This window comes from Zalophus californianus, chromosome 1 (genome assembly GCF_009762305.2).
Source record: "Zalophus californianus isolate mZalCal1 chromosome 1, mZalCal1.pri.v2, whole genome shotgun sequence".
Lineage (NCBI taxonomy): Eukaryota > Metazoa > Chordata > Mammalia > Carnivora > Otariidae > Zalophus > Zalophus californianus.
Genome location: NC_045595.1, coordinates 4410624 through 4435388, shown reverse-complemented (window position 1 = coordinate 4435388; position 24765 = coordinate 4410624). Strand labels below are relative to the sequence as shown.

The 24765-nt window shown below is 49.0% G+C and overlaps 1 protein-coding gene across 12 annotated transcripts in view; it reads left to right on the top strand.

Moving 5' to 3' along the window:
• Positions 1 to 24765, top strand: part of RFX2 (regulatory factor X2) — a 94740-nt gene that overhangs the window by 15747 nt on the left and 54228 nt on the right. For 2 of the 12 annotated variants that reach the window (XM_027583645.2, XM_027583646.2), the window contains exon 1: positions 21366 to 22040. The exons of 2 other annotated variants lie outside the window; for them this stretch is intronic. Coding sequence is in view for 4 of the 10 variants with exons in the window: in XM_027583644.2 (XP_027439445.1) it covers positions 23050 to 23146 (97 nt within the window). In the remaining 6 variants the exon portion in view is untranslated. Of the gene's footprint in view, positions 1 to 17647; positions 17738 to 21360; positions 22041 to 22090; positions 23147 to 24119; positions 24149 to 24765 lie in introns of those variants that run through there. 8 more of the 12 variants (XM_027583637.2, XM_027583635.2, XM_027583639.2 and 5 more) reach the window with 7 other exon arrangements.

Below are 24765 nucleotides of genomic sequence, written 5' to 3'. Positions count from 1 at the left end.
TGATTTCTCTTTCTTCATGCTTCATGAGTGTAGAATGTTCTAGAAACTACCCGCTCTTTCTCCAGTGGTAATGTTCACATAGGGCCTGGCCGGAAAGTCTGTAGTTCTCTGCACTCCAAAACTGGGCCCTGTTCTCACTTCGAGTCCTGGTGGCGAAGCGCCTGCCTCCAGCTGCCCATTTCTCCCTTGTGCCCCTCCGCTGGGTCTGTGTACACCACCCGTCTAACCAAATGTTTTGGCATTTCCCAAACAGACTTCCTTACACCTTTGGCCCCCAGTCACTGGAGGTTTCCAGACAGAAAGTCTCTTAGGGATTGCGTGCAAGAGGTGTTTTGCTTGTTAACAAAGTTTGTTTCTGAAAATCTTAGGAAGGATTTTGACCTGGGGCACCTAGCGGGCTCATTCTTGATCTTGGGGTTGTGAGTTCGAGCCCCACGTTGGGTGTAGAGATTACTTAAAAATAAAATCTTTAATTAAAAAAAGGGATTTTGAACTTATAAGTTCTCGGGCCTAATTTTCTTGTTTTGAGTTGTGTCACATTTCACTTCTTCTAAAGTAAAGAATATAGGGACAGTTTTAGTTTATATATCTTCTGTTTTTCTGCTTGTCTGGCATTTGCCAACACATTTGCTGTGTCACCTTTCTTTAAAATTCACATAACATAAAATCAGCCTTTCTTGGGGGGCACCTGGGTGGCTTAGTCAGTTAAGTGCCTGACTCTTGATTTCAGTTCAGGTCATGATCTAGGGGTGGTGAGATCGAGCCCCTCATTCAGGCTCTGCACACAGCAGGGAGTCTGCTTTAGAGTCTCTCTCTCCCTCTCCCTTCGCCCCTCTCCCTAGCTTGTGTGCTCTCTTTCTCTCTCTCTAAAATAAATAAATCTTTTTTAAAAAAAATTGACCTTTTTAAGAGGACAATTCAGTGGTTTTTAAGATATCTGAAATGTTACACAACCATCCTCACACCACCCTTTAACTCTAGAACATTTCCATGACCCCCCCCCAAAAAAACCCTCTTCCATGAAGCAGTCACCCTCCCCAGACTCTGGCCCCCATGGACCGCTTTCCTGTCCATGGCTGAGCCTGTTTTGGATGTGTCGTCACACACATGGACTCACACCCCGTGTGGCCTTCTGTGTCTGGTTCTCTCCCTGAGCGTCGTGGGCTTGGGGTCCGTCCCCGGGGCTGCCCGCGTTATGGGTGCCTCGCTCCTGCTCGGGGCTGAATAGTATTCCAGTGTATGGATTGGCCACAGTCGTCCGTTGATTGCTTCTGCTTTCTGGCTGTTACACGTAATGCTGTTGTGAACACGTGTGGACAAGCTTTTGTGTGAACATAGGTTTTCGTTTCTCTTGGGTGGATACTCGGAGTGAAGGTGCCGGGTCATATGGTCACTCGTATGCAACTTCTTGAGGAACTGCCAAGTGTTTTCCGTGGCACTGCACCATTTCCATTCCCACCAGCCACGTAGGCGGGTTCCAGTTCCTCCTTACCAACACACGTCACTTTCCCTTGTTTTTATTAGAGCCAACCTAGTAGGTGTGAGGTGGTACTTGTTGTGGTTTTTTTACTTTCATTTTCCAAATGCCTAATGGAGTTGGGCATCTTTTCATGTGCTCAGTGGCCATTTGTATACCTTCTTTGGAGAAATGTCTCTTCAAAGGTGTCATCGCTCACAGTTTTCTGGCATCCACACATTTCTATTCCTCTGTGAAATGCCCAAAGACCCTGAATCATGAAGGTGCAGGGCACTAGTCAGAACTACAGCAGACAGCGGAGGGGAGGCAGGTCAGAATCGACAGGACGTGAGGGCTGTCCTCTCTCGCACTCGAGACGTGGCTCCAGCTCTCACCTGTGGGCGTGCCCTTTTCAGAGACTTCCCACACTCCTGCATCCTCATGCTTTTGGAGAGAGACATGACAAGGATGTCGGCCTTTACCCTCCAAGTGTCCCTGACCATTTGGGCACTGAGATTTCTAGAATGTTATTTGTAAATTAAATGTGCTGTTTGATACCTGTCTGTTTATCCAGAATTATTTTAGGCTCTCTTTTGGAGACATAAGTCAAAACATTTGAGTCTGGTACAGGTTCAAAAAACCAGCTCATGGGCTAAATCCAACCCACCACCTGATTTTGGATGGCCAAGAGCTAATAATGACTTTTTATGTTTAAATGGTTGCAAAAAATAAACAGAAGAGTGACATATTTTGGAACACATGACATTATGTGAAATTTACTTTTCACTATCCATAAATGGAGTTTTATGGGCAGATGGCCATGCTCGTTAGTGTACATATTGTTGGTGGCAGCCTTTACCCTACAATGGAGGCGTTGAGTAAGTCTCAACAGAGACCATCTGACCTGCAAAGCCTAAAATATTTGCTATTGGGCCCTTTATAGAACAAGTTTACCCAGAGCTGGTCTCACAAACGGTCCTGGTTATATTTGACTAGAACTAGTACTACTGTACCATCATGCATATATAAAGGCGGTGGTGATTTGGAGATTCACGAACACCTTAGACTCTTCAGTAGTGATTAACATTATTATTATTTTTTTTGCTTCCTCTAACGGCAAGAGGGGTGATACTTACTTTATTAGCTTCTCCTGTTTGCTGTAATTAAGAAGAGTCTTCGTCTGGCCACATCCATCTTGCAGGCTGCATCCCCTTTGCCTTTTTATGTGTCTGAGACTGTGCCTTTTTTTTTTTTTTTTTTTTTTAATTCCACAGCACCCTCGCCTTTTTCTCCATGGCATTCCTCCTTGTTTTTCAGGCCCCCGAGAGCCTGGGTCAGGTTTAGACCAACACTCCAGGGTGGGAAGGTGCTCAGCAGTTGGGAAGCATCAGTTTCTCTTCTTCCTGGTCTTTGGGCTCTCCAACACTTGAATGCTGTCTTTCGGCAGGTCGCACCGCCTCTGGCGGGATTTGGTGTGCAACTCATGGCACCCAGGAGTGATTTCTGAAATGAGTTACTGCTGCAGGTGCAAGGAGGTGGGCTCCCGTGTAGGAGAAACCAACGTCTAAGCGGTTGTCTTCATATTTGAACGCACTGCAACAGTGACTCTTAAGAATAAAAATGTGTGATGGCTAATCAGTAAGGAGGAAAATCAGTGGTTAGAGAGCAAAAAAAAGCTAACTATTTCCACATTTCAGCCATTTCAGATTGAGCTAAAATCCTACCTAAAATGAATTCTGCGTGATCTCGAAATCTTCTCTTGTAGCCGAGTTTTTAAGAATCAAGACATTCTAGGAATCACTGCTAGAGCCAGGACTATGTCAGGCTTCTCTGGGATAAGAGTAAGAGGGGGGCCTCGCCTTATTCTCCTTGCCGCAGGGCTGATCAGTGTTGGCTAGCAAAGACGGTAAATCAGGTCCGTTTCCTGGGTTCAGCTGGGGTGGACACTGTCAAAAACTGTGACTTCTTCCTTCTCCTATTTCCCGGTGGCGGGTGTTTCTCTCTCAGGTTCCAAATCTGTGGCACTCCTGGGCTTGGTGGCCTGTGGGTTAATTATTGCCGAGGTGGTCACTGAAGCTATAGGTACTTATCAGCACAACCCATTCCTGGACTGTTTGAGTTCCTAAATGTGGGGCGGTGGGAAAGAAGACTAGCCGCCTTCAGACTGCGGCTTCCCGCTAGAGACTGGGCGTGTGACTCATTCGGCTCCTGTGGCGGTCACCTGGCCCCCTGTTTCTGCCGTATGTGATTGGGGCCCAGGGCCACCATTGTGCCCCTCCTCCAGGAAGAGAATTGTGTCACTTCTAAAGACCACCGACCTGCCTGCATTATACAACGAGGCTCGTCTAAACTGGAGTCCTCGAGTTTATAAACTTAAGTTAAAAAAAAGACAAATCCACATACCCTGACAGCCCAGTCTTTCCTCAGTCTGGACCTCTTTCGGAGTCTGCTGAAAGTTGGGATTTTTCTCCCCAGGAGAACAGGTGTAAACACATGTGCCAGCACTTCAATTTCATATTCAAGTTCAAGTTCATGGACTCTCCGAAGTGTGACCCTTGTGAATCCACAGACCGAATTATAGGATCCTGCTGTAGCTATCTGAACGGGCACATTGCAGAGTTTAAGCCACTTCCAAACATTCCCTGGATTTTTTAGAAGGACCAGAGATTAGGTGGAAATCTAGCACTTTGGTAATAAACAGAAAAGGCAAGGGTCCTCATGTGCTGTCTATATCTCTGTAGAGTTGTGCGGTCAGCTACACAAAGATTCCATTTGAAAATAATCATGAGAAAGTCACCATAGAAGACAGAAATGAGAGGCATGCACAGACATACCCATCACCATTGCAGGGGAAAGTAGAATTCACCTCATTTATGTCAGTGTCTTTCACAAATTCATGTTTTGGGTCCTGTCTCTGGCAAGATTAGATCTTCGCGTGTTTGGGTCCTGTCTCTGGCAAGATTAGATCTTCGCGTGTTTGGGTCCTCTCTCTGGCAAAGATTAGATCTTCGCGTATTGTTACTTTAATGACCTCTTTATAATATCTTATTCCAACGAGGGTTCCAGGACCATTCACTAGGGAAGGGACAGTCTTGTCAACAAATGATACTGGGAAACTGGATATCCACCTGCAAAAGAAGGAAGTTGGACCCTTACCTCACATAAGATTAGCTCAAAATGAATCAAAGACCTACATGTCAGGGCTAAAACCTACAACACTCGTAGAAGAAGACATAGGGAAAAATCTGCATGCCATTGGATTCAGGAGTGATCCCTTGAATATGACACCAAAGGCAAGGTCACAAAAGGGAAAAAATAAGTAGGAATTCATGAAACTTAAAAGCTTTTGTGTATCAGAGGGCACTATTAGAGTGAAAAGGCAACCCACAGAATGGGAAAAAATATTTGCAAATTGTATATCTGATAAGGGGTTAATATTCAGAATATATAAAGAGCACCTACAATTTCACAACAACAAGGAAACAAACAACCCAATTAAAAAGTGGGCAAAGGACTTGAGTAGACATCTCTCCAAAGAAGGTATAGAAATGGCCAACAATCACATGAAAGGATGCTCAACATCACTCATCATTAGGGAAACACAAATCAAAACCACAACGAGACCACTTTGTACCCTTAGGACGGCTATCATTTAAAAAACCCCAAACAAACAGAAAATTACAAGTGTTGGCAAAGATTTGGAGAAATCGGAACCCTTGTGAACTACTAGCAGGAATGTAAACTATGCAACTGCTGTGGAAAACAGTAAGGCGGCTCCTCAAAAAAATTAAACATAGAATTACCATGTTAACCCAGCAATTCCACTCCTGGGTGTATACCCAAAGAATTTAAAACAGAGACTTGAACAGATATTTGTACACCCACGTTCACAGCAGCAGGCTTCCCGATTAGCCAAGAGCTGGAAACCTCCCAGGCATCCATCCACAGGTGAATGGACACACACAGTGTGGTTGGGTGGATACTATTCAGCGAAAAAGAAGGAAATCCAACACCTGCTACCACGTGGATGAACCTTGAGGACATTATGCTCAGTGAATTAAGCCAGTCACAAAAGGACCAAACACTGTATGATTCTCCCTCTGTGGGGGCCCTAGAGAAGCCAGATTCACAGAGACAGAAAGTAGATGGTGGGAGTCAGGGGGATGGGGGGCTACTGTTTAATGGGGACAGAGTCTCAGTTCTTGCAAGGTGATGGTGGGGATGTTTGCACAACGTGAATGTGCCTAGTGCCACCGAACTGCACACTTACAAAATGGTTCAAAGGATAAATTTTGTTCTATATTTTACCACAGTTAAAAAGAATAATAGTAGACACTCCAGTTGTATTTTCCGGGATTATGTTAAAGGAGGCACATTCTTCCATAGTTCATATTTCGGGAGTCCCACCTGACCTGCTGAATCCTAGGATCATAGCTTTAGTAAAGACCCTACAAATTTATCTTGTATACTCGTTGGACGATGCATATGTAGTTAACTCCTTTGACTCGCGCACCCTCACTTGGGAGAATTACACTTCTGAGTCAGTGGTCCTTACTAGAAAGGAAAGCACGAGGCAGCCCGAGGACCAATTCTGCAGCACTCTCAGATGGGTTCTGCCCCAAATACGGATGCCTGGTGTTCTGGGTCTGGGCGCTGATGTGTTTGGGGCACCTGGTGGGTGAGAAGAGAATGGTAAGTAACCTAAGCAGGAACTTCAGAAGGGAGAAAATAGGGCTCATTTGTTCAGAGTCATCTGAGTGCCAACTGGATAGCAGGTATTTTTCTAAGAATAGGAGGAGGAACAGACATGCTTCATAAATTGGCCTTCCGAAACAGGGCTCAGCACACTATGCCCCAGGGCCACATGCGACACACTACCTGTTTTTTTTTTTTTTCCTAAGTCCTGCAAGCTGAGAATATCATCTGCATTTTCAAATGGTTGAAAAAAAAATCAAAAGAATATTTCATGACACGTGACAATTACATGAAAATCAAATTTCAATGTCCATAAATACAGTTTTATTGGACCAGACCGAGGGCCAGGACCAGGGGGAGGCAAGTGAGGCACTCACCTTGGGCACAAGATTTCAGGCACTGCAAAAACTCAGTCATCAAGATAGGTAATATTTTAATGCGGTATTTAAAAAAAAATCAAAACAAATGCCACACACACAAAAATCCCTGATGAGCAAAATATCAACATTTTAAAGACAGGATCAGGATTGCTGATTTCCTTTGCCCCAGGCTCCGGTAAGGCTCTGAATGCAACCAGGCTCATTCCTTTCATAAGGGCACTGGCAGCTTTCTAGAAACCGTGAGGGTTGAGTAGTTTCGACATAGACCTTATGGCCTGCAAAGCCAAAAACGTTCTCTAGCCCTTTAAAGAAAAAGTTGGCCAACCCTGATTGGAATCAGTGTACTGTATTAATCCCTACCAGTGCGTAACTATAACCAAACTATAAATTCAATGCCTTGTCCATGTCCTCTGTCTATTTTTTATGTACCTTTTTAAAAAATGAGTGTACACTTGTAAATTATTTAATTTTTGGATAATGGCATCCATAAGTCAATAGGGACAATTAACACTGAATTAATAAGCAAGCTGATGCTTGTGGGCTGTGATGATTGACTAAGTGTATAATTACCTGCGTTAAAATTGTAGAGGCCCTCATTTCCTTTCGTGGTGACTAAGTACTTAACTAGTTAACCCTTTGTTTACTGGGCTTCTAATGTTACTTGGCTTCTTCATAAAATGATGTATTTCCTGTCCAGCTTCCATATATAGGTCTTAATAAGCTCAATTAAGAACTTAAGCATTAAGTATTATTAAAATCTTAAAATAGTAAATGCCATGGGAGCTTCCTCCCTGGTTTTCCTGCTTTCACCGTTTCTCCTAGTAGTCTAAGAAGAGTGCGCTTTTAAGAACATAAACCAGAATGTATTGTTCTGGGGCTTCTCTCAGGAACTGGAATAAAATCCAGACTTTGACTAGGCCCTCAGAGGTCTCAGCCCTCTGCCCTCCCCTGCCACAGGGCCTTTGCACCTACTATTCCCTGTGCTGGGAATGCTCTTTTCCATCTTCCCATGTCTGGCCAGGTCTCAGCTCAGTGCCATCCTTCACAAACCCTTAACTGGCCTGGCGAAAGCTTGGGAGCCCCTTTCCATCACCTCTCCCCACCAGCTCTGTCCCTCTGCTGTGTCCTTTTGTCCTGGCCCAGATCTCTCTGAAATAACCTTGTATATCTGGTGATTGGCTTCCTGTCTGACTCCCCTGCATGAGGATGTCAGAACCCCAAGATCTGGCTTGTTCACAGAACCTGGAATAGTGCCTGGTACTCGATACATTCACTCTGTTCCTTTTTGTGTATTTATAGTTTACATTTACATACAGTCATATTTGCCTTTTGGGGTGTACTGCTCCATAAGTTTTCACACACACATAGATATCTGTGTAACCACCACCCACCAAGAGGGCGCAGAGCAGTTCCAACACTCCAGTGAGTTCTCTTGAGCTGCCCCTCTGCAGCTGGACCCTCATTCTACCCTTGGCCCCTAGGCACCACGCTCTGCTCCCCATCCCGTCACTCAGCCTGATGTCTTTGAGATTCATCGTGCTGTTGCATGATCGATAGCTTGTTCTTTGTATCTCTGCGTTGCAGTCCATTGTACGAATGCACCACTGTTGGTTTGTCCAGGAAATTTCCTCTTGGTGTTGAGTGTTGAATTCATATTAAAGCCTCTGGTCATAAGAATGGCAGCATAGTGTATATAGATCAAGTGAGTTGAACAATAGTGGTAATTTGTAAGAACTGATCTGCTTTCCATTGCTTACAAATGTTACCACAATTTTTAAAATGATACATAAGTAATTGTAAGAGTCGCATCCCTAAAAAGGACCATCATCTACAGAAGTCAATTAAGAAATGAAAGTTTCTCTTTTTTAAAAAAATCTTTCTTTCTTTCTTGATTTGAGAGAGAGAGAGCGTGAGCAGGGAGAGTGGCAGAGGGAGAGGGAGAAGCAGACTCCTCACTGAGTGCAGAGCCCTGTGCAGGCTCGATGCAGGGCTCAATCTCACAATCCTGAGATCGTGACCTGAGCCAAAAAATCAAGAGTCAGACGCTTAACCGACTGAGCCATCCAGGCTCCCCAAAAGTTTCTCTTTCATCTTCCTGTCTCCCTCACCTCCCGTGAGGAAAGCACTGTTAGTAATATGATTTCTGTCCTTCTAGACCTTTTTAATGAATTTACCTATTTTATAACATGTATGGCTGTACTTTTTTACATAAATTTATTCTTGAAGTATTTGAGAGCCTGCTGTGTGCCAGGCATTATATATCTTGGAGATCTTCCTTAGAGAATGCACTTCATTCTTTCTGATGGCATGATAGCCTCATAGCAAGGATGTACCATAATTTATTTAACAATTTCACTATTGATGAACATTTAAGCGGTTTGCAATTTTTTGTGACTTCAAGTGATACCACCAGGGTTATGTTACCTGTATATCTTATTTTTACACTTTATTGAGATATATTTTACTTACCATAAAGTTGGCCCATTTAAAGTGTACAAGTCAGGGCGCCTGGGTGGCTCAGTCAGTTAAGCGTCTGCCTTTGGCTCGGGTCATGACCTAAGAGTCCCAGGATCGAGTCCCACATCAGGCTCCCTGCTCAGTGCGGAGTCTGCTTCTCCCTCTGGCCCTCCCCCATCTTCATGTGCTCTCTCTCTCTCTCTCTCTCTCTCTCTCCCAAATAAATAAATAAAATCTTAAAAAATAAAGTGTGTAAGTCAGTGGGTTTTAGTATATCTTCAGGGTTATGTAACCATCACCACTGTCTAACTCCAGAACATTTCCATCATTCCAAAAAGAAACCCCATCCCCATTAGCAGTCACCCCACGGCCCCCTGCCCCAGGCCCTGGTACCTGCTAACCCACTTTCTGTCTGTGGATTTGCCTGTTCTGGACATTTCACATGAATGCAGTCATACGCTATGTGGCCTTTTGTGTCTGGATCTCTCACTGAGCATCGTGTTTTCAAGGTCCACACACTATGGCGTGAGTCAGAGCTTCACTCCTTATGGCCGAATAATATTCTATTGTATGGCTAGACCACATTTTGTTTAACCAGCTGATGGACTTTTGTGTTGTTTCTACTTCGGGGCTACCATGCAGGCTGCTGTTAGGAACGTTGGCGTACACCAACGTGCTTGGCCATTCGCCCCTTTGGACGTGTGTTTCTTCAAGATAAATTCTGAGGGAGAAGTGAAACACGGCTTTCAGCTAGCTCCTCATCCTCTGACTACACAGGCTCAGACGTGACCTAGGCTTTGAGGGGTGCTTGGAGGCCGACCCTGCTTTGGGGCAGGGACCCTCCACGTCCCCTGCAGACAGTCTGAGGTCTACACGACAGGACGGGATCCCTGAGAAGGGAAAGGGGTCGATGATAAAATGTAATTTTTATAACTGCAAGTCAGCGATATTAAGTTGGAAGGAGAGCTGCTCCATTGGCTGGATGCTGGGACAGAAAGGAGTATGAAGTATTGGCCAAAATGACGAACCCCACAAATATGCCCTTGGAATGAACGTAGCACACAGCACGAGGCGTTCCCTGAGTTTATCACGCTTGTTTGTTTTTGAAATCACAAATAGCAAAGCGCATCACCACTTTTAGAGTTTCAGACATTTAAATAGGCACACATCAGCAGATGCTCTTGGCCACCTTAAAATGGAGCGAATTACAGCAACGGCGTTAACTGGCGTTGACTGACATTTATCGAGCACTTACTGTGTGTGCGACTGGCAATGAAACTCCACGCTTCGTAGGCTTCATTTTCTTTAGCACAGTGACCCACAGAGGCAGGCAGACTTTATTTTCTCCATTTACCACTAAAGAAATGGAAGCTCTGAAAGCCTTAAGCCACTGGCTGCCTGTGGCCAGCTAGAACGGGGGAGGGTGCGGGAGTGTGGAAGACACGCAGGCCCTGGACGGTTTCCCCTGTTGCGCACTCAAGGGGAGGAAGGTGCTGGTCCAGGAGGAGAGGAGGAGTGAGGGGAGCTGCTGCAGGGAGGGCACTGGCCCCTCGATGCTTCTCTCTCTCAGCGAGCACCCCTGCCCCAGGTGCATCCTGCCCTGCCCCCAGCTCCACAGTTGCTCCCACCTGGGCCCAGCAGTCCCTGTTTTGGGGGGCCTGCTTTGGGCGGGGCTGCCTCTCCTCCATCTTCTGTCTGCTGGAGGGTTGACCTTGACTGGGGCACTGCCCAGAGCCCCCACGGCCTGGGGAGGTCTGTCTCGCGGCCACAGGAAGTCCTCGTGTGGTTGGCCACGGTCACGCACAAGTGAGGACAAAATGCACACTTCGTGTCTGCTAGAGAGAAGCATCTGGCAGCTCTGCTGGTGTCCTGCATCCCCACAGATGCTCTCCTCATCAACTCTTGCTGAGCGAGACTGGGTAGATGCCTCAGGTCCCCAGAGAGGGCCACTCAGCCCACACCACTGAGGTCAGCCATCCACATTTAATTGCATCTGAAGCATGGAATTTGCGTCGTGAGAGAGATTTGACTTTCCCAGGATGCCACTGCGTCTTCGTTCTTCCAGTTGGTAGTAAGCCTTTAAAGGGCTTTTTATTGGTTCAACCTGACTTTTTTCTTTATCCCAATAGTTTCAGATTTCATCTGGATGAAAACTCTCAAATATGTATCTTTGAAAAACTCACGCTGAAATAGTAGTGAATGCTTCTCAAATGCAACGACGGTCAGGATCACCCAACAGCTGGGTGATCTTAACCCCTGAGACTTCTAGAAAGAAGCCAGGAGGACTGGAAGCAGTGTTGGATCTGGGAAGACTGGAGGGGGTTGGGGGGGCGGGCAGTGGTGGCCAGGGGAGGCCGCTCACTGTTACCTGAGTTCCGTTTCCGAGGACTCCTCTCTCTGTTGCTCTTGCCACCTTCCAAGCAGAGCTAGAACATTTTATTCCCGTTTTTTCCAAAGTTATCTTTTGCTCTGCTTTGGGAGCTGACTTAATACGGAGCTGGGAACGGAGATCCAAAAGCAGCAGCTCACAAAGCCGGGCATTTGTGCGGGACGGTGTGAGCGGCATCCTGGTCTCCTGGCCCCCCAGTCCTCCCCAGCCTCGCACCAGCTGAGAGCGTCTCCTGAGGAAGACGAGGACCCATCGCAAATCTTTATGCAATAGAAAAGCCAGTTAAAATATTTTCAAAGTTTTATGGCACCTTTTTAAATTAAAAAAAAAAAAAATCTTCCCCCAACCTTATCATTAGAATGCCTTCCTAAAATGGAATCAATTTTAGTGTGTCTTCTTAGAATTAATTAGGTTTAAAAACCTAAACTGTCTCCAAGATTTCTTTCTTTGGATTTAATTAGAATAATGAGTTTAACATTTTTTTTTAAGTTGTTTTGCATTGGGGTTGATACTTCCACGGGGACAGAAATAGAATGTCCTTTTGTTCTCGTAGGATTGGATGGCAGAGACCGGACAAGGAGGGAGATGACAGGTTGGATAAACATTTCCAATTCTGCCTTTCGTTGCTTCATTTTCATTTCCTCAGTGATCCCTGGGTCCTGCTGATGGGATCTCGGACTAGATTCTCAGTCCCCGGCCCCTCGAGGAGCATCTGTTCCCCAGAGACCTAGGGCCCCTACCAGCAACAGGCAGTGCCCCCAAGCAGACAAGAGTGCACCGTGTCACCGGCCCAGTGCTGGTGTCACCAGCCCAGTGCTGCGTGCGCTCGTGGCCCCAGCCGCCGGCCTCTGCTTTTGCAACTCCCACAGCAGGATTCCTGGCTGCGCTTGGTTTATCTTACTTTAAATTTTTGGGTAATCTTGCATAGTTCAAGCATGACTTAGCAAGAACTACACTTTTGCTTTTCAGTGTGACTCTAGGACTTTTTCTTATTTAAGCTTGCATGTTTGTACGTGGACATGGCAGAAAAATTTGGCATAATAGAACTAATCTCTAGTAATGGTGGGGCATGGAAAGATCAGACGTTTTGGTGGATTTGAAAAGAGGCGTATAGTCATCCTCAAGGAAGCAATGAAAAGAGCTAATCATGGGTGGGGCACAATGTCAAGGGTGGGTTCTATAAGGCCGTTTGGGGGGTAGTCTCAGGGTGGGGGGCGAGCATGGGGCTGGCTCAGTCCATTGTAAAAATACCACAGACTGACTGGCTTCTAAACCACAGAAATGTACTGTTCCCAGTTGGGAGATGAGGTGCTGCTGGCATGATCAGTGAGGACCCTCTTCTGGGTCACAGACTTCTCGCTGTGGCCTCACGGGGCGGAAGGGCTGCGGTGGTGGTGGGGGCTCCCTGGGACCTCTGTTATAAGGGCACTAACCCCTCCTCCTAACACCTTGGGCTTTAGGTGTTCCCACGTATGAATTTTGGGGGAACACAAACTTTGAGACCCATGCATGGTCAGACGGGCCCATCCCCATCTCCAGCTTGCCCTTGTCAGCCTGGGCTCTGCTGGAGGCTCTGATGTGAGATCTGCAGACCCGAGTCATCTTGCCCGATGTCCAGTTCCCACTCCAAGGCTTCCAGCCTTCCTCCTCGCTGAGGTTAGAGGCCTCCCAGCACCCTTGCAGGGGCCAGCGCTCTGGCTCTCCAGGGGAGGGCCCTGGAATCATCTCATGGGGATCCCTCGGCTGAGGGATGGGATTGGGGACTGAGAGCTCCTGAAGATGACTTGGGGGCACCGCACCTCCCTGCATCTGGGTTGAGGCTCTGCCTTCTGTCCTGGGTTGATGGACCAATGTCCGTGTGCAAGTTCTGGCCAACCCCTCCTCTCTGCAAGATCTCTCCATCCCCTCTCTCTCGGGTGCCCAGTCCCTCCCACTGGGCCCTGTCTATCCCAATGCTCACCTGCTCTTCTTCCATTTCAGAAATCCTCTCTCAACTGGACTTCCCCTTCCAGCAGCCATCTCCTTCCTTTCCTTTTCTTTCCAGCAGAGATATCTCAAGAGCTGTGTGTGCCTGGGGTCTCCTGTTCCACAACGCTTGGTCACTCTTGAATCCATATCAATCTCTGCGGACTTTGCCTACAGGGCTCCCCTGGGACTGCTCTATCATGCCACAGTGATCCACCCAGTGGTCGATTCTCAGCGTCCAATTCAATCAACGCTCAGGACACCACTTGCTCGTACTTCTTTTTAGTCTCATTTGCTGGATTTCCTCCTCTTGAGGATCTCTAAATGGTGGGGAGCCAAAGACCCCAGCCCTGGGCCTCTTCTCTGCTCTCCTTTGATGAGCTCAGCCAGGCTCATGGCCTTAACTAGGCCATCTATACACTGATGTCTCCAGCCCATGTCACCTATACACTGCTGGCTCCAGTCCACATCCTGAGACACTACACATCTACACATCTATACAGTAATGGTCTAGCCCAGCTCATCTGTACACTGCTGGCTCCAGTCCACATCCTGAGACACTACACATCTACACATCTATATAGTAATGGTCTAGCCTGGGTCATCTGTACACTGTTGGCTCCAGTCCACATCCTGAAACACTACACATCTACACATCTATATAGTAATAGTCTAGCCTGGGTCATCTGTACACTGTTGGCTCCAGTCCACATCCTGAAACACTACACATCTACACATCTATATAGTAATAGTCTAGCCTGGGTCATCTGTGCACCCCTGGCTCCAGCCTTGCCCCTCAGGCCCTCACGTATGTATCTGCTGACTTTTTCAGCATCCCAACTTAGTGTCTAAGAGCCTCTCACACCTCACACCTTTAAAACTCCACTTCTGAGTGCTCCCCAGGCCTGCTTCTCCTGCAAGTTTCCTGCTCTCATCCTTTCACTTGCCAAAAATCTTTGAGCCACTCTTGACTCTTGACTCCTTTTTCTCCCGCTCCACATCCAACCCATTAGTAACTCCTACTGATTCCGCCCCCAGTATTTATCCAGATTCTTACTGCTCTGCACCCCTCTGCTGCTGTCATCCAGGCTCGGCCACGTCACCCTCTCTCACCTGATCATCACATTACCCCCTAACTGCCCTCTCTATTTCCATCCCTTTCCTTCTTTGCCTCTTCTCAACCTAGCAGCCAGAATGACCTGGTTAAAACAAAGTCAGTTCAGGTCATCCCCAGGCTGAAACCCTTGATCCCTTCCACTTAACTCCGAGCAAAAGCTGGAGCCTGTGTGATTGGGTGGGCCTTTTCCCCTCCTTCTCGTCTCCTGGCTCGCTCAGCTCGGGTCACGATCCAGGCACAGTCCCATCTCAGGGCCTTTGCACTGGCTCTTCCCTGCACAGGAATGCTCTTTCCCCAGATATCTGAATGGCTCGTCCCTCACTTTCCTTGTGTCCTTCATGAATCTTCTCAGGGAGGCATTCAGCAATCCTGTAAAAACTGCAACCCCACCTCACCCCAATACTCCCTGCCTCTCCTTTGTTTCCCCCCTGGCATCTGGCACCATCTGACATAGTATAGATTTTCTTTCTTTTTTTTTTTTTTAAGGAAAACCCTTTCTTTTTTTTTTTAAGATTTTATTTATTTATTTGAGAGAGAGAGAATGAGAGATAGAGAGCACAAGAGGGAAGAGGGTCAGAGGGAGAAGCAGACTCCCCGCCGAGCAGGGAGCCCGATGTGGGACTTGATCCCGGGACTCCGGGATCATGACCCGAGCCGAAGGCAGTCGCTTAACCAACTGAGCCACCCAGGCGCCCATACTATAGATTTTCTTATTTTATTTATGATTTCTATCACTCCCCACACACCCCCACCACCTACTAGAATATAAGCTCCATAAGGGAAGGGAATTTTGTCTGTTTTGGTTACTGGGCAATGCCTGGCGCATGCTAGGCACTCAATATTTTTTACTGAGATCAATGAATAATGCATGGAGGACTGCCATCCGTGTCAATCCTCTTTCCAGAGATGGCAGGTGGGACCCTTACAGCTGTGTGTCAGAGCCTCCCTTCAGATAGGGTGTCCAGGCCGAATTGGCAGTGTTCCCTAGGCAGTGGGAGCAGGGCTACTGGTGGTCTCATCTCCAGGCTGGAGATCACCATTACCGCTTTGCCACATGTTAATGGCCCAAGAGTCTGGCTTCAAATCCTACATCTCACTGGTTCAGATTTTAACAGTGTGGAATCTGCCTCCTCTTATTCTCAAGGAGACACATCCATTCCAACCTGCTTCTAAGAGCATCTCCTAGATGCTGTCTTATGAAAACAACGTTTCTTTGTGTCAGTCATGTCTGTCTCAAAGGCCAAGCGGGTTTTGTTACAAGGTATGCCTTAATCACGCACAAACCTGTTAGTGCCAGGTGCCTTTATAACCTGAAATGTGGACCCACTGTGACTAGAGCCACGTGCTTCCCATTCTGCCAACATGTTTTAAGATCCTTGGCCATGCTCCCCACCCCCAAATAAGACCATCCCCTTAGAACTCTGCCCTCCCCTTGTAAGATGGAGTGCTGTCTTCTTCCAAGTTCCAAAGCCCAAACTGCTCTGGACACAGCCAAGGCTGGGTTGGCTTTGAGGTCAGCTTGTTTTTTTTTCCTCTGTGGGACAAGATTGGCCGACACTAGGGACCTCTCTGTCACCTCTTTCCAGGGCTGTGTGTCCCTGTGCTTCCCAGGCCTGGCTTCCTCTTCCTCTTCCTCTTGCTGAGTGGGCAGGAAGAGCAGGCACAGGGACGCCAGATGCTCTGGGTTCCTTCCCGCAAAGTCCCAGGAGGCATTTCTAATGCTGAGTCAACGATTTGGTTTGCAACCTATTTATCTGCACACATGACATTCTCAAAAGTCTTTTAAACTAGGTATCTACTCCTCTGTTCTTACATCTTTTTCAAATAGTTCAATCCCCAGTTTGTTTTAGTTTGTATAATCCCTGCCCAGAAAACCCGTGTGCAGCTATGAATATCCCACATTGTTTGCCCGATGATAAATAAATTCTTTCCTCTTGGAGAAAAAGGCACTTTCTCCTCCCGGCACCAGGAAGGATTGTAGAAGTCCCTGCTATGATGCTGACCGTGGGGAGAGTTGGTCCTTCTTGGGTTTTGTTATTTCAGAACAAATATGGTAAACTGTTTCCCCCTTGGTTACTATAGAGAAGAGATTATTTGCCTTTCTCTTAGGGCTTCTGAAAATAATAGATTACATATTTGGGAGGGTTTTTTTTTTTAGATCTGGTTAATGTGAGATAGAGGGGATTGCTCCGGGGATGACATTGTTTGGTTTGGGAAGTATTCTTGTTGTTGCCCAGCAACAGGCTCTTAGAGACGGGAGTGGACTGCGTTGTCCCTGGCAACCGTTGTTACTCAGCAAACAATGAGGGCCTGCAAAGAGCGCCAGGACTGCGGGCTCCAGGTTTTAATTGAACATCTGCATATATTTTTCTCTGATGAAATTATGTTTGAGTTTGCTTTGCCACGACAGGTAGACCTGGGTCCACCTGGGGTCTCCTTGGCAGAAAGCGTGCTGTCATTTTGACATCTCATCCTGTATAAAGCAAGAGGAGCTGATGGAAGGGGGAAAAAAAAACAACTTTCAGCCGTTTGACTATGTCGTAGACTGCTCTCCGCTGGAGACTTATTCCAGTCTTAAGTGGGATTTCTTTTTTGATCGAATTCCTCTTGTTTGTAAAATCATTACCTGGCCAACCTGCCCTGCATGACGTTTTCCTTGCGGCCACTGGAGAATATCAGAAAAGCCAGGACTTGAACCCAGTGGGCCACACGTGAAAACAGTATCCACGCATGAGCTTGGCTGGCAATGGAGACTGGACCCAGAGTCTTCTGGTTTTTTATGTTCCTTGCTATTCTTGTTAAGAAGTTGGGAACACAGGTGACCCTCAGGGGAAACGTGCATATTACGCTTCTTGGGGAAGCAGGTGTGTCCCCACTACCAGGAGTGGGACACCCTCACCCTGACGACGGGCACTTTGCAGCCACTGGGAGGATTCTGGCAAAACAGTGTCACTCCCCACCTCCTCCTTAGCGGGCCAGAGATAGCGATTGTTTACCAGGGCTGGTTGCTTGGGTAAACACTGCCCCTGAACTTCATTCAAAGCCAGTGACACATCCCCCGCCCCCCCCCCCCCCCCCCCCGCGCTCTCTGCACCGCCCTCCGCGCCCCGCCCACCCACCAGTGCTATAAACTGGGCAGTGTTACTCAGTGCAGGTTTTTGGCAGGGACTTGATCCTGCCTTGTTCGTCTCTCTCGAATGCAATCTGACTAAGGCAGCAGCATCCGTACCAGTACCGCCTATATCAGAACACAGCGCTCGCGGTCACACAGCTCCGTGGTGAGATTCGCTTTAGTTGTACCGATTGGGTTTTTTTTTTTTTTTTCAGGGCAGTTCACTCTGTAGCCGAATGCCCCAAGAAAATGTCCGTGGCACTTTCGTGCCTGCATTCCAACTAATGGCTCAGGACGGTGTTAAGTATCTGAACAAGCTTCCCAACTTTGTTTTGCAGCCAGAACGTATAATGGGATGTCATTTGTGTTCTAGAGCAAATAAAAGCAAGTCATATATATGTGTGTGTATATATATATATATATATATGGCAAGCTTGTTAGCCACCAGCCCTATGAGGTGTAATAACTAAGATTCAGTTACATCACGTGTTCGTGGAATCAAAATGAGTAAGTTCTGACTTACACAAGGATTCCCCAGAAGATTAAGGAGAATACAGGATTCTTCCTGTAACCTGTAGCAGCAGGATAGCTGGAGATCAGTTTTGTGCCGAGAAAGATCAGTCCCTCCAAAATGCTACTCCGCATTCCAGGAAATGAGTTTATATCCAGTTCCAGTTTAGGCAAGTCATTTTTCAGGAATTGTAGCCTCATTTAAACATTTTCTTTAAGGGGATCATTTAAAAAATGTCCCCACAGAGATACCGCCCTACCCCCCCCCCCCCCCATCAGGCCTTGCAGCTTGGGCAAAGCGTTTAACATCTTTGGGTCCCAGCGGGCCTGGCTGATCCGCAAGGGCCCCTCCAGTGCTGCTATGTTAGGTGAAGCTCGTGATTTCAGCTCGGCTCTTTCTCTGCTTTTGAAACTCCGGAGTAAGGGGTGACCAGAGAGGAACGGGGGGTCAGTTGGAAAGGCCCTGGGCGTGATGTTGGCAGCGGGAGAAAAGCCAGCCTCTTTGCCTGAGTCAGCCGTGCAGGTCCTGCCCATTGCTTGTGCTTATTGGCCATTCCCGGGAATCGGAAGTGCCCTTGTCACGAGGCAGGACCGTCCAGTGCAGGGTGGGGTCAGCAGGCTCAAAATCCGGCAGATGCCCTGGAGGAGGGAGCTCCTGGCTGGCCCCGGGGCCCCACCTTGCTCCTTCTCCCTCAGGCTGTAGGGGGCGCTCTGAAGGCTTGGTTTTCTGGAGGACCGGCTGGTCCAGGAGCCAAACGTGCACAACTGGGAGAGAGAGAGCAGAACCCAGAGCAGCGAGCGTGGAGAATGGCTTGGTTAGTCTAGAAATACCAGGTTTAGCGAGGACGTGGCGTTAGACCAGTGGTTCTCAAAGGGGGTGACTGACCCTCAGGGAACACTGGGTGGTGTCATGTTTGGTTGTTGTGACTGAGGAGCGGGTGCTCCAGGCGTGGAGTAGGTGGGGCCAGGGATGCTGCTCCCCGCTCCCCACAGTGCCCCGGGACACCCCACAGAGAACAGTCTGGCCCCAAATGTCTGGAGTGGGGAGGGCGAGAAATGGTGATTCAGAGCAGGGCTTCTCAAACTTTAGTGTGCATACAAATCTCCTGGGAACTTGGGTTGCCATGCAGGTTATAGTTTATGAGCAGTTCCAGAAGAGGCAAAGCAGCGCATCTCACCCACCGCTGACTTTGTCCCCTCAGGGGCATTTGGTTTTCACAACTGGGGGTGCTCCTGGCATCAAGCGGGTGGAAGCCAGGATGCTGCTCAGCCCCCCACAGGGCCCTGGACAGCACCCCACAGCCAAAAATGATCCAGCTCCAGCGACCACAGGGCCGAGGCCGGGGAGCCTGCACGAGATGCCGGGGGGACAGGATGGCAGGGGAATGGCAGGTTTTAATCGCTGTGCCCAGTGCTACTTAGGTCCGGTCTGAAGCTGCTGGTGGCGGCTCTGTGCTCCCTAACCCAGCCATCCTCCTGCTCTAGCTGTCATGGCGGGGGGGGGGGGGGGGGGGGGTTCTTTGAGGGCCTCAGCACTCTCCAGGCTAGCCTCAGCCCTGCTCTGCGGCGTCACATCCACCCCATCCTGGCAGGCGCCGTCGGCCCTGTCCTCACCATCGCAGGGACACCAGTCCCAGCCTCCAGTGGCCCTCCGTGCCAGAATGGCCGCCAGCCACCTTCTCACTGCCGGTCGGGACCACTGTAGCCACGCCGGCCACCCTCCATTCTGCAGAGACATGTATTTGGCGCAGGCTGCACAACACCGTGGCCCACACTCAGGCCCTCGGTCCCGCAGGCCTGGGCTCGGAGCCCGGCACATAGCGTTCCACTTGGATCGAACTGGGGGTGCCCGAGGGGTTGGGTAACCATCCCATTTAAACACTGCCCCCAAAGTGAGAGGAAGCCTGGCTTTCTCCATGGAGTGCCTGCGGAAGTGTATACAAAGCAGAGGCAGAGTGGGGAGGGCTCAGAGGACTGAGCGTGCCCGAGGGGACAGGGCGCGTGGACCGAGGAGCGTGTGAGGCTGGAAGAGGGCGGAGAGCCATGCTTTCCAGCAAGATGCACAGCAGATGACCTCGGTCTCCAGGGGCAGGGAACATGCCCAGCTGGGCAGGGGGGCAAGATGGAGGGAAGAGTGTCGTCGGGGCCATTATCAACAGGTCCCTTCCAGTTACTGAGTGGCATAAACTTTGACCTCTCTGAGTCTCAGTCTGTCTGTCGTTGTTTCTAAAATGAGGGTGATAGGCTCAGTCGGTGGAGTGTGGGACTCTTGATCTCGGGGTTGTGAGTTCGAGCCCCATGTTGGGGGTAGAGATGACTTAAATAAGAACATTTTTAAAAATGAAAATAAAATGAGGATGATAAGGGACTCGCTTCCTGAAGAGTTAAGAAAGGTCCCACGTGTAGCCTGCTTTGCCCAGAGTCGGGGGTACAATTAATGCTGAATTGCATTGCTGGCTTCTGCCACTGCAGCTGTCCTTGGGGTTCTCGCTCCTCTTACTCCTTCCCACTAGGTCGTATTTTATTTATCAGGCACCGGCCGGGGTCCAGCCCATCGCTGCGCGTCACCCTCCCCACCCCTTTGTCAGATAAGGAAACTGAGGCCACAGCCACGTCCACAGCAAGTGACGGAACTAAGATCTGAACTCAGTTGTGTCCGAGTCCCCAGTCTGTGCCCGTTCGGTGTGACGGCCACCTTAGTATTTGTTCCGAACTTGTGTCTGCTGTATTTATGTGATGAAGCCTGCTGGGTGTTTTCCGTGATGGAGCGGAGATGCAATGGCGGGCCGGGAAACAGGAAGGGAGCCAGGTGGCAGTTCCTGGGATGCGCTCCACAGAGCAGGGCTCTCAGACAAGCTCTTGAGTAGACAGCCTTCATGTCAGAAGGTCTGGATCATCCAGAGCAGGCTGAGCTGCCTCGTTAGTGTGAAGGGCACGCCTGGAACCATGTGGTGCACCATACTCAACCTTCTCAGGGACCCCAGACCCTTGTCACCAGAATGTTCCACATACCACCCACCCTCTCAGTAGTGAGACTCCCAGTAGTCCTTGATTTAGAACATGTAGTGCTCCAGCGTGCGAGGAGGAGGCAGGGGTCGCCCTAGGTCACTGGGAGGTGGTCCCTGGAGGAGACATCAGGGCTGGATCACCACTTAGACGTGGCCCGGCAGCCAAGGGAGATGCCTGGTGACTTGAACTAGTCCAGTGGCTTAGGAAACACAGAAGAAGTGGCAAGTTTGAGGGAAAGAAGTTGCCGTTTGGATTTGTTAGAGACCAAGTCTGGTGGCATTTAAGCGATTACAGATAAGCGGTGGAATGGGGTTGCCTGCCAAAAGCATATTCACTGGGTGAAAATGTTGGTGGAGGCTGGGTGGTTTTTTAATTCACGTTTCCCTCCTGAATCCATGACATTGTAAGTGGCAACTAAAATCAGACCACATGTGAGCCGAGGTAACCCATACCTTTGTTTGGACAGTTTTTTAAAGTAATAGTCAAATCATGTCTCTTTAAGAGGAAAGTAAGCGGGCGTTGCCCCATTATGATGGGGGGAAAGGCCACTGTCCTTTGAGATCAGAGTAGCCTGTCCCACCAAGGAGGACAGGAGCCTGCAGCTTCAGGGGGCCTCACCCCCCACCCCCGCGTCCTGGCTGGAGCCCTGCAGACGGCCAACTTCCAGGGCTCAGGCCTGCTCCTCTGCTGGAGAGCGAGCAAATGCTTGGCCACTGAGAAGAAAACAGGAACGGAAGCCCAGTTCTTACCAACAGAAAAAGGAATTTGAATTCTGTAGATACTTTATTCCAGAGTAGCTCGGAGCCAGCTCCGATCCTTCCAAGTCCATTGCTGCAAAAGAAAAAAAAAAGTGAAAAATTAAGGAATGACAGGGTACCCAGATGGCTTTGGCAAAGAGGGAATAATGGGCCGCCCTTGCTGGAAGTTGAGACTTGATGCTCCTAGAAACGGTGGGTAGGCTTTCCAGGGCCCGGCCTTTTCAGCCTCTAGTTCCAGCCCCCATCGTGCAGACTGCAATGCCCTCTATTATCCTTCCTGTTCCTCACCTGCCTGCACGTCCCTTTCACTCAAGGCCTGTCTGTCTAGCTCATTTCTCAGACATTGCACCCCACTTAGAGTAGGGGCTCTCAGTCAGGGCAATTCTGTCCCCTGGGGGACATTCGCCAGTGTTCAGAGACTCCGGGCCGAGGGCGGTTCCTGGCGTGCGGTGGGTGGGGGCCAGAGACGCTGATCAGCACCCCACAGTGCCCAGGATGCCCCTCCCTACAGAGAACAACCTGGCCTGATGTTAGCAGTGCCCGGGCTGGGAGCCCTGCCTCGGTGCCCACTGGTGGGTGCCTTGGCAGCGATCCAAGAGCAGGAAAGGATGTGGTTTCTACCATTGTGCAGTGTTAATGAAGACACTTTTCAGCAAGGAGGAGATGGACATTAAGTTCTCCAAACATACGAGTCTCCTTTCAGGGCCTGGCGCTGAGCAGGGCTATCCTGAGGGCCAAGCCCCAGCCGCAGGCCAGCAGGCACAGTGCGGACAGAATCTAAAGCTCGCATCACCTGCTCCGTAGACCTTGCACTCAAAGGGAAGGGGATTCAAGAGAAGCAAATGGACATGATTTTTCTGGTCACCATAACGCCACTTGGAATGTCAGCACAAGCATCCGGGCAGACGCCGGGGTTTGGGACAACTGGTACTCTCTGAGAGCATTCTGGACTTGTCGCTTCTTGTTCATGGGGAAAATAGGAATTGCTTTCTCGGGGGCCAAGGGAGCCTGGTGCCATCCAGGTGCCGCCCCGCGCCAGGAGAGCATGAACCGCTAGCTTTGAGGAGGCCATGCGTCTTTCCCCAAAGGAAAAGGAAAAGGCCATGTGTCTCCCCAAAGCGGAAGTTAACTGGCCAATCAGAACGAAGGTAACTAAAACCCGCTGTGCTTGCTCTTTGCTCCTTACTGAGAAGATGACAAGATGTTTTCCAAATACCATGAGACCTATGTAAGGCAGGTGACCCCTCTGCTCGGCATATGGAGGAACAGGAATAGAAATGAGATTGCTTCAGGTCGCGGTGAGTCAGCGCCCAGCCAGGAGCAGGGCCCAGAACTGCCCTCAGCTTTTTCTGCGTTTCCTTTCCTGTCATTACTGGTTACTAGGCAACCGGAGTATTTTTCCTGTAAACAGAAGCCTCTTCCCTTTGTGCCCCGGGCAGATCCATTCATCGGGTGTGATCCTCGCCATTGCCCCTCACTTACACTGTGGGGGGGGGGCGGGGCACGACACCTCGCACCAGCTCCCCCTGCTGAGTGTCCCCAGCAGCGTCCCCGGGTCCACTGTGCCTTCCCCACGATCCAGTGAAGCCTCGCTTGCCCACTTCATTCCTCAAGTGTGTCTTCATCTGGGACCAGATGGCCAATGAAACGTGCTAGGCTTACAAACAACACACTGGGTGTGTTTCTGAGCTACGGGAGCTTGGGGCCAACCTCACCAAGCTGGGCAATGGCTCGTATTCGAGGCCTCTCTCCTTTTTATTGGCCATCCTGAGGCCCCTGGGACCCAGTCAAGAGTGGCCACAGATGAAGGGAGTCAGGGAAAGAATGCTCAGGCCCTGGCCTTGGGCAGAGAAACAGGAGAGAGGACAAATGAAGCTGATCGAGCAAGCGGGGAGGACAGTCACTGAATGATTCCCACCCAGTTCCTGTTGAAGTTCAAGTTCACAGCAGAAGCGCAGACCCGCACATAGACCTACGAGAGTGTGTCTAGGGGGTCTCAGGGGACTGCCGTCAACGAGGAGCCTGACCAGCAGAATTTAGGGATTCCCAAACTTCCCACTGAATGTGGCTGGTTGGTGCCCTTATCCGCGGGGCCAGCCCTCTCGCTTCCCCTACTGGCTGGCCCCTGTTCTGCCAGGTGGAGGGGTCACTCAGATCCAGCCTCACACTTTCTAGAGGGACCACCCAACCTACTGTTTTCATCTCCAAGGGCTGCTAGCATAGCAAACCAGAGCTTGTGAAGGAAGGCAGTGATAAAATATGCTGGCACTTACCCTTTGGAGCTGCAAACTGTTTGCCAGGTGGGTTTTTTATTTAACTTTTTGGTATGGAAAATTCAAACATCTACAAAATCAACACACAGTATAATGAACCGGGTGCAGCTGTCACCGGGCTGTACAGTGATCGTTACTCTGCCATCTTGTGCCCCTTATACCCACACGCCCCTAACCCTCCACTCCATGATTATATTTTTACAGTTTTTCAGGTTAAAATTTACATACCGTAGATGCACAAATCTTGACTGTCTAATATTGACAAATGGGTATTCCATGGAATGCACACCCTGTTCTCATGGAGAATGTGTCCGTCCACCTCCCTGGAAAGTTCCTGCCTGTCCATTTCCCCTCGGTTCCTGCCCCCTCTACACTGATCTGATTTTTCTTTTAAACCTTGGGTTAGTTTTGTCTGTTCTACATCATTGTACTCTTTTGGATACAGCTTCTTTCACTCAGTGTAATGACTTGGAGATTCACCTGGGGGTTGTGTATATCGGAGTTCATCCTTTTGTATTAATAATACCTAGGGAGTACTCCTCTATTAGCTTTTTAGCCGCATCTCTTGTATTTTTTTTTAAGTGGTTGCTTTAGGGATTACAATCTGCATCTTTAACTTAGTACAATCTACAATTTCTCATCTC